The 10,357-nt window shown below is 38.7% G+C and overlaps 1 protein-coding gene across 1 annotated transcript; it reads left to right on the forward strand.

Annotated features, from left to right (window-relative positions):
- Window positions 1–2,670: 2,670 nt before the first annotated feature.
- kbtbd8 (kelch repeat and BTB (POZ) domain containing 8) lies at window positions 2,671–10,099 on the forward strand. Its single transcript, XM_061042332.1, has 5 exons — window positions 2,671–2,807; window positions 4,588–4,795; window positions 4,962–5,268; window positions 5,435–6,254; window positions 7,002–10,099. The coding sequence occupies exons 1-5, from the start codon at window positions 2,792–2,794 to the stop codon at window positions 7,463–7,465; spliced, it is 1,815 nt and encodes a 604-aa protein (XP_060898315.1). The 5' UTR covers window positions 2,671–2,791; the 3' UTR covers window positions 7,466–10,099.
- The last annotated feature ends 258 nt before the right edge of the window (window positions 10,100–10,357 follow it).

The raw sequence follows: 10,357 nt of genomic DNA on the forward strand, positions 1-10,357 counted from the left end.
ACCAATTATGGATCGGATGTTTTATTGATGAAGAGGTTTATAATTTGCTTATTTCTTTCTGTGAAAAGAAAAGTGTTACTCAGGTGAATAATGTCATGTGTATTGTTGATGAGTTGAACAGAAATAATAGATCATTATGTTATTACATTGATTGAAATTGTGATTACATGTCAGCCTAAAGCCACAAAGAAATAGAAAGAAGTAAAATAGGTGTTGTAGTGAATCGATAACAGCTCCACTGTGAATTTTTTTAAATCATTATTCTGGATGTTTTCTGTATCACATGTTTCGTAGAGTGCGATAAACAAAATTGTCCTGCAGATACAAGGAGTTGTACACAAACCAAAAACTCTGCCCCTGATCCTTCATTAAAGGCCAATGAACTGAACCCAAAATGGAATGAGTTAATGTTAATGTTGACGTGAAGTGTTAAATCACTTGGAGTATTGGTAAAATTTCAAAGGTACTACATGGGAAAGTTAATTAACATTGCGGTCTTTTTAAGACATCAATTAAAGAAAATCATTACCCACTTCACAATCACTGAACCAATGAATGTAATCTGTGTAGAAAGTCATTTCAGACAAAGACAAAACAGATGTAAAACATCTCAAGAAAAAGTAAGGCAGAAAACAAGCTTGACTAACAATGTGATGATCCAATACTGTCCCTTTCACTGCTTCTCAAAATATCACCTAATTCTCCAAGGTATGAGTAAGGTTTCATTAATGCAGCTTTAATTATCTTTTTATTACATTCTGAAAGGCCAACACAATCCTGTGTAATCTTAACTTTATAAGCAGGAAGATCAGGTGTAAACGTCCACATAATTTCATTAAAGAATGAGAGAGGTCTTTACCTGCTCTTTTGTAAAGTGTCTTTAGATTTGTTATGAACTGGTGCTATACAAATAAAGATTGATTGTAGAAGTAGAACGGATTACAATTTAACAGATAAACGTCTTAAGGGTATCTCTTGGTGTGCAAGGCAACCTTTCACAATAAATCCTGCTTGTCTACCATTAACCACCAACATTTGCAGTGTTGAATGTTTCTACATTCTTGATGTATTCATTCAAGAAGAATACATTCTTTATTTGTTATATTGTAATCTTCATTTGCTAAATTTGTATTCGGTTAAATTAGAGTGATTGATAATAAACCATGTCTTGCTGAGTTCATTAGGTTTCAATAATTTTCTCTGTGATTGTCTTAGTTGTGCAAATCTTCTTTTATCAACAGTGCTGCATTATAAGGAGACGGGGAATCCAGAGAATTGTGCAGTGGATTAGTTGCCAGTTAAGTATATTTCACTCTTACATTGTCAGTTTTATATTCTGTAGTTCAACATCAGCTCTGTTAGTTTTATAATGCAAGATGAAGAGTAATGTTGTACAGTTTAGTGAGGCTTCAGTATAAACGAGGTCTTAATTCAGATAAATTAGGGAAAGTACTTAGTGTGAGGCTATCCTTTGTTCTAAGAGTCAGTTTACATATTTTAAGTAAATGTAAGGATTCAGGACTTCTCTCCCGCTGAGAGTTAACCGTGATTCAAACTGTAGAGAAATCTTCAGATGTTGCTCAGCAATCACAGTCTAGATCCTGAATCTATTCAACTTTTCTGACCCTGAATTACAGTATAATGTTGTCACATGCATGTTTGGAATAACAATCAAATAATCCATCACGTTTTAATTTGACCAGAAGACATTTCTCCACTTGGTTTTTATCTAATAAAAAAGCTACAACCCAGACAGGTGTGAAGACCACATGTTGTATTTGCTTAGAGATTACCAATGCTGCAAATCCATATACAGTAAGGTTGATGCTTGCATTTGAATCCAAGTTATATTCAGATAAAACCGTCAAAAAAACCATTTTGTTACAAATCTGGATATGCCTACCTTTTGTAATTAATTCCATATAACCTACCTGTAACATGATGTAGCCCATATGAAGTGGGCTACAATTCAAATTTAGCTATATTTTATTTCTATTTTTTTTTCTATTTGGATTCCTTACATAGCCTACTGTCAACAAAGTAAACAACATTACCGGAAATATCGATTAATAAACTATAACACAATGGAGATCAAGGTAAACATATTATAAAATATAAATGGCATCAGTTGATTTTAAGAAAATGCTGCATTGTGTGAAATCATTAATAACAAACATAAAGGAAATAAGTGTTATACAGTAGGGTATTCGTTTAAGGATATGTTCCTTAATTAATTGTCTACGGTAGAACATAACAGCTACACATGTTTTAATCATTATTTCATGTTTTAAAATAAAGTGAAAATCACTTATTTCAATGATTGTCCAATACAGTTAGACTGTTTACATCAAAGCACCTTCTATTTTATTAAGCATTTCAGCATACTTTCAATTGCATTTGCTGCTTGTTAATTGTTTACTGAAACTCGAGGTGTTTTTTTACCATCTCGTCAATGTGACTGTGGAGTGAAAGAAAATGAATTCCTAAAGATGTCATGTTGTTTTTCGGCATGTTTATGCTTGTAAACATTTCAGGTAAATACTTTATTCCTCCTTGGTGGAGACTACTCTGTATCGGCCTGTTTAAGTGGGATTTGGGGGATTTTGTTGTCTAATTTCATTGAGTTTCTGTGTAGATAATACAGCTATCAACTTTTGCTCTATTTCAGATCAAGGATTATGATTGGCTGCGGAGATCCGTGCTCCTCTTGTGATTGGCTGTAGCTTGTTTCCGGGGCTCCGCTGTGCACTAAGTGACGTTTCTCGGTCTGCCCCGAGATAGACTGGAGAGAATGGCTGCCAGTGGAGGTTAGCAAAATGTTCATTGTTTTGTCTGGTAATCTGACTCAAAAAGCGCCCTTTAAAGTTGTGATTCATGTGTTTGTATGTTCGCGGAGTTAATTCCTGTAGACTGATGTAAAGTGTCATGACATGTAGCATTTTGGTTAAAAGAGGTCAGGCACTAAACGACTCATCAGAAGTGTTGGTTCTCGTTAGCCTCGCTAGCCTTCTGAAGCTAATGCTAGCTGTGTAGCTAACTTTCGTCCGGTTAGCTCGGCACCTACAGCTGATTGTGTAAACACTCGTTTTATGACAACACACAACGTTAGACAAGTGGTGCATTTAGTTGTTGTTATCACGGTAAAGCACTAGACACCTAACTTGGTTTTGTTTCACTGAATTAGGAGCATTAAATCCTGAAGCTTTGGAGTCTTTTATCGACCTTTAAATCTCGCAATGTTGTCAAGAAAGCTCGCTAACATTAGCTCGATGCCTAGCTGTATGCTAAAAGTTCAGCTTGACTGTCAACTACTGTTCGTGATAACCAAACTTTAGAAATGACCGAAATACTGTCTCGCTTGTATTTGATATTCTATAAGTTGTGCTACAATCTCTTAAGACAATAACACAGTTACAGCAGTCACTGGACTATGTTGCTCGATGTTAGCAGGCTAGCTCCCACCTGGTCAGACAGTAGTTTCAATTCACTCATAGCGAGCCTTTGTCCTGTCAGTGAGTTAGCTTTGCACACAACACGAGGTGTTTGTTGGGGACAGTTTTTTTTTTGTTCATGGCCCCTGAGGAAATACATGTAACATTAACCATTACAACTTTGAAGATAAGGCAGGAAGTTGGGGTGCCACTTGTAAAACACGTGTGGTAGGGTCTCTTAAGTCTGTCTCTTAGTAAATTAACAACTTAGCCGACGAGCTGATGTAGATAACATAAATTAAGTTCATGATAAGTTTGTGGTTGCAACAGTAATTGTTAAAACAGGGCAACATATGCAGTGTAACTCTAAATTCAGAGAGTAACATTGATTTTGTGGATAAAACTGACCCTTCCCCACTTAACACACACAGTTTCAATCGTCTTTGCAAAAGTCAATAACAGTAGCCCCTTCTTGTCAACGCACTAGACTTTATTCAGCTTGGTAAACATCCACAACCATTGTGCTCAAGACATAATAATAATAACAGTAAGTGAAGGAGTCTGAGATATGCAGTTAATTGAATGATGAAAAAAGACTGTTTCCTGAACCAATTATGGATCGGATGTTTTATTGATGAAGAGGTTTATAATTTACTTATTTCTTTCTGTGAAAAGAAAAGTGTTACTCAGGTGAATAATGTCATGTGTATTGTTGATGAGTTGAACAGAAATAATAGATCATTATGTTATTACATTGATTGAAATTGTGATTACATGTCAGCCTAAAGCCACAAAGAAATAGAAAGAAGTAAAATAGGTGTTGTAGTGAATCGATAACAGCTCCACTGTGAATTTTAAAAAAATCATTATTCTGGATGTTTTCTGTATCACATGTAAACACAAGTAATTTTGTGTGTAGGTATAAAAAACATTGTGAAAGTTGGCTAAATTAATCTCAGGTTTTCTGTTGAATGTGTGAAAGTACAGTTGTTATCATCAACCTGTGCTTATTTTTGAGTATTTGTCATACAAAATAACTAAACAACAAGATTTGATCCAGGATCTCAAAATGTTCCAGAGAGCATCAAAATCACATATTTTTTCAGTTAATGTGATTTATTTTTTTCCCCCTCTCTCTTTTCGTTGTGTTGTTCAGAGGTAGGGAAGCTGTTACAAGTACAAAATGGGACGCCTCCAAGCACCAACTATAATGGGGTAGATGCTGTTCATGCCTGTAACCTCCTTCAGCAGCTGAAAGCCTTGTACGATGAAGCACAGCTCACAGACATCGTTGTAGAAGTGGACCATGGCAAGAGTTTCTCGTGTCATCGAAATGTCCTTGCAGCAATCAGCCCATATTTTAGGTAAGTATAATGTTCCTAACAAATTTATGTATTTTCACTAATTCTAAAATAATATTACTTGGTTATAGATTCAGCATAGCTTCAGGTTAACTGTTAAATTGTAATATATTTGGATGATAATATTTCTGTTTCATGGCATTAGTTAAAACATTTGTGTTTTCCACAGGTCCATGTTCACCAGCGGCCTTACAGAGAGCAGCCAGCGTGAGGTCAGAATTGTAGGGGTGGAATCTGAATCCATGCACCTGGTCCTGGACTATGCCTACACATCCAGGGTCACACTCTCTGAGTCTAATGTACAGGCCCTGTTCACTGCAGCCAGCATATTCCAGATTCCTGCACTGCAAGACCAGTGTGCCCAGTTTATGATCAGCAGACTAGACCCCCAGAACTGTATTGGGGTCTACATGTTTGCTGATGCCTATGGGCACCAGGAGCTGAGGGAGCGCTCACAAGACTACATACGCAAGAAGGTTAGTTTAACTGGAGCAAAGAAAGAGGCTTTTAAAATATATTTACTTCATGATTTAATGATCTTGCTGTTATTTAATTTCCCATTTCTGGTCTTGTAACTGTGCCTTTTTTGTGAGCAGTTTGTCTGACATTCGACTGCAACTTGTTTTTTTGTTTTTGTGGTAGTTCGTATGTGTGTCATGGGAGCAAGAGTTCCTGCAGATGACCAAGGAGCAGCTTGTTAGCATTTTAAACAATGATGACCTCAATGTGGAGAAGGAAGAGCATGTATACGAGAGCATTGTGCGCTGGCTGGAGCATGACCTGTCTGGCCGTGAGGTCCACTTAGCTGAGGTCTTTTCCCAATGCATCCGTCTGCCCTTGCTGGATGAGGCCTTCCTCAGCCTGATACCTGCCCCCTTTGCGTGTGCCCTTACTTTGTCTAAGGACCCTGCTGAGGCCAAAGCCCGCCTCACCGGCACCAATGGTTGCCCACAACGCCTGGGTATGACTGCTTCTGAGATGGTTATCTGCTTCGACGCCGCTCACAAACACTCAGGGAAAAAGCAGACTGTGCCTTGCCTGGACACAGCCACAGGAAGGGTGTTCAAGCTCTGCAAACCACCCAATGATCTCCGGGAGGTCGGTATCTTAGTGTCCTCAGAGAACGACATCTACATTGCTGGAGGTTACAGACCAAGCAACAGTGAGGTGTCCATAGACCATCGGGCAGAGAGTGACTTCTGGCAGTATGAACATGCAGGAAATCGATGGCTTCCACGTGCACCTCTGCTGAGAGCAAGGATAGGCTGCAGGCTGGTGCACTGCTGTGGGAAGCTTTATGCACTGGGAGGCCGAGTATATGAAGGTGATGGGCGAAATGCATTGAAATCAGTAGAGTGCTATGATGCCAGGGACAACTGTTGGACAGCAGTCAGTCCTATGCCAGTAGCCATGGAGTTTCATAGTTCTGTGGAGTACAGGGACCGCATATATGTTCTCCAAGGTGAGTTTATGCTGAGTGAGTTTCACTGTAGCTGTTTTCATATATGCTATCCAAGAATTTGTGCAAAATGTTCAGTTTCCTTAGTTGCTTTTTCACATTTGTACCTCACAGCAGAATACTTTCCCTGTCAGGCAGGAGTGAGGTTTCTTAGGAGCGGTGAATGTAATAAGAAAAGAAAACAACACAGAAGTGGCTGAGGAAGCAACAGAGACCGACATTATGATGACAATATTTGCCTTTATATCAATGCCTCATGTAGTTTAACATATTCATGGTCTCAACAAAAGAGGAGAGAATTACATGCTAGCAAACAGAAAACATAATGAAAGAGTTTCATTACGAGCCCAGGGATGACACAGTGTACAATACAGACTCTGGTCATGCCCCGGTCACAGGATAAAAATGTCATGACCCCATTCAAACCGCTTGCAGTGAATTTTACTGAATGTAACCTGCTGAATTCTCGCATCAGCTTACCCCATCTTCCTGTGGAAAATGTACTGGTAGGCAGGAAAACTTCTGGGCAAGGTCAGAGTGAAGCTGTTTGTTTTCAAGAGTTTTGAGCATATGTGTACAGGGCTTATGTTATCTCTACAGCACACTGACTGGGATTGTGTTTTTATTTCTCATTGATCAAAGGCGGTCTGAATTTTTTTCTTCTTCACAATTTGACATGTTGATGAAAAACGAGTATTTAAAGGTAGTTTACCAAAGCTCTAACTTTCGTTTATTTTTGCTTTTCTGCAGGTGAATACTTCTTTTGCTTTGATCCCCGTAAAGACTACTGGAGTCATCTCGCTCCAATGAGTGTCCCTCGGAGTCAGGGTCTTGCTGCCTTGCATAAGAACTGCATCTACAACATTGCTGGAATCTGCAGGAACCACCAGCGCACCTTTACTGTGGAGGTCTACGACATCGAGAAGAACACATGGAGCCGCAAGAGGGATCTGCCCTTTGACCAAGCCACAAGCCCGTATATCAAGGCCATGCTTCTTCAAGGCAAGCTGCACCTGTTCGTACGAGCCACACAGGTCATGGTGGAGGAGCATGTGTTTCGCACCAGCCGCAAGAACTCCCTTTATCAGTACGACGACGAGGCAGACGTATGGACCAAAGTCTACGAGACACCAGACCGCCTCTGGGATTTGGGTCGCCATTTTGAATGTGTGGTGGCCAAACTTTACCCACAGTGTCTACAGAAAGTGCTTTGAGGTGGCTGGTTTCTTGAACCCAATCTATGAGGCAGAGGGAGAAGTGTGGTCCTGCCTGCCTTGTGCCTGGTGTAACCTTCGGGGGTTTGCACCACAAGGACCATTTTTTGGTTAAGTCTTAAGTCTTTCAAACTTTGGTTTAACATGATCAAAATGGGGGTGCTTTTAAAAGATTGCAGTATTTTTTTTCCAGACGGCACCAGCTACCCACACTGATGCTTGTTTAACAAAACCGTACAATGAATCATAAGTGCAATTATCCTATTTTTTGCTTATTGTTGAGCCATGTTGTTTCTTTTTGTTTTGTTTTAGATACATATAGAGGTAGTGATTTTTACTAATGATCCGCATGCGATTGAGGGGTCTGGAGATATGGATGCTACGTGTCAGCATAAAGTGAAAATCTATATCTAAAAATCTATATATAAATAAGTATATAAACTATATATTCATACGGGTAAGATGAGTACCTTAGCTCATAAGTAGGTTGCTGGCTCTGAGGTTTGTGTGTTTGTTTTCTTTTCTCCCTATTATGTGCCCCAGTCCTTCTTCATGGTATTTTATAGACAAGTTTTAATTTGAAGTGTGCTTGTGATTTACATTACCCTAGTGTTTTTGAAGCTTGTATGATATTTCTCTCTTCCTTCACATGCGTCAGTGTGTCAAACAATACACTATGTGTGGCTTGCAAGCTATTTTTACGTTTTGTTTGAGAATCCAGCTGCATGGGGGCTCATGCCTCCCACTATTTCAGTTTGCATCCATTTTGTGTCACATGTGAAGACAACTTAAGTGAAACGTTTAAAGAGTGCTCACTCTCCACATTGGAGAAATAAGGACGGAGTCAAATTTGTTGCAACACTAAGTGGAAAGTTCAGACCAACTAACAGGCTTACCTCAGAACCTTCAGAGATATGATAAGGAGAAAAGGGACATTTCAGGCCATTGTGTCAACGAAGCAACTTTGTGAAAAGCTCAGTTCAGCATTGGGCATCAAGGTTGTTAGGTTATCTTTTTTTTTGCAAAGTTTAAAAGAGCCTTCCTTTTCTAATGCCAAATAAGCATTTGAGGTCTTGTAAAGGTTGATCTGAACATTGAAAATAATTTTGTGGTAGCAATAAGTCATGGAACTGTGATTAGGCTATATTACGTTATGATACCTTAGTAAAAGTGCATTAATTGTTGTGTGTGCTTGTCTCTGCTATTGAAAATCACAGTAAATCCAATAATGATTGTGTGTCTGCTGCATGGGTGCAGGCTGGAAGTGATGCGTCATTTAGTGCAGATCATTTGGGATGCCATTGTGCCTGGTGCCTGTGGCTTGAAAAGGGGCATCAAAATCAAAAACTGTTCCTCCTGATGAAGAAAATCTGAAAGTCTTACTCAGCATTGCACTGAATCACTCTCCACTTCAGCAGTCCTCAACTGCAAACTTTACAAGGCACCCTACCGAACAAGCAGACTTTACTAAAGGGTGGTTTGGGGTCATGTGCTTACTCATCCAACAGCCATGAATCCGTTTTACACGCCATCACACAGAGGACACAAATGGTTGGTGCTGCTCTTTTTTTTTTTTTTTTTGACAATCTTGTACAGAAGAATTATTACCACCACTGAGTGGCGTTCCCTGTGAAAGTGTGACATTTTCAGTGCCGTCAATTTCCTCATGCAGGTTCCTGTGTCATCTTTGCACTACACATTTCCCCTTGCATTTTATCTGAACAGCAAATGCCCCTCTATTGCTAAAGGTTTGTCTGGCCACACGGCAATCATCAAAGAGATTTACCTGGAAATGATTGCAGGATAAGTAACATTCTTTGAGGACTTAAAAGATATAATATAACTTCTCCAAGAGAAGATCCAATGTTGACTGAGTTGATTTTTAATTGATCTTGAGCTTGAACAATGCCCTCATCATGGGCGAGTAAAGGTTTGATCTTCATCCACATGTCTACAGACGGCCATTTAAGAACCAGGAACGGAGAACTCAGGATTTCTACTGATACACAGTACTGTATTTAAATGTTTTTGTTATGTGTATTATACTGTACTATAGGTTTGCTGTACTTGCACAGTTTTTTAAACTTCTCGTCAGTTTCTTTTATAACTTGAAAAAAAAATAGATGTGATTTTCTTTTTGTTTTCTCCAGTGGCTGTTTTTCCTTTTCTTTGTGTAATTATTACCTATTTAGTTATGTTAGAGTAATCCTACTCAGTTGAGAAAAAAAAAAAGATTACCTGCATGAGTGCTACATTTTGAGTTTCTTTCCCCTCTGTTGTACAGTAGTATTTCTTTCAACTTCTCACTGAAACTAAGCATTACGGATGGAGTAACTACATTGTTATGTCACATTTCAAACACCAGTCTTGTCATACAACAAGCTAAAATAAAAAATACAACTACTCTTTGTTCAAGATTAAGTGGCCTTGGGCTGCAATACACATTGCTCATCCTGGTCATCTACTGTACATGCATTGCTTATTGGTGCTATTCCATTGTGTTCTCCATGCATTCTCCTCACTTTGTTTCGCCCGTTTGTCTGTTTTTGGGTTATGGTGGTGGTTAAGCTCAACTGTGAATTTCACATTGCACATAATTTGAAAATAATAAAAAAAAAACTATCAAAGGTGAAATGTGTTAATTTATTTACAGTTGTTTACATGTGCTGTTGTTTGTCAAATCTAAATCACTTAGTCAAAATTAGACCTTCATTAGTTTTGAATAAGTCAATCTCTTTTTTTTGTAAACAAACTTTATTGAAACGTTTGTATACAAACTGTAATATTTACAGTCTGTGAAACAGACACGTGTTCAAACAATGTGTCAGGAGGACAAATCAACTCCAGCCCTGCTGTAAACGGACTTCTAGACATGTATGATGTAGTAACTGT

The sequence above is a fragment of the Labrus mixtus genome, chromosome 7 (genome assembly GCF_963584025.1).
Source record: "Labrus mixtus chromosome 7, fLabMix1.1, whole genome shotgun sequence".
In the NCBI taxonomy this organism is placed as follows: Eukaryota; Metazoa; Chordata; class Actinopteri; order Labriformes; family Labridae; genus Labrus; species Labrus mixtus.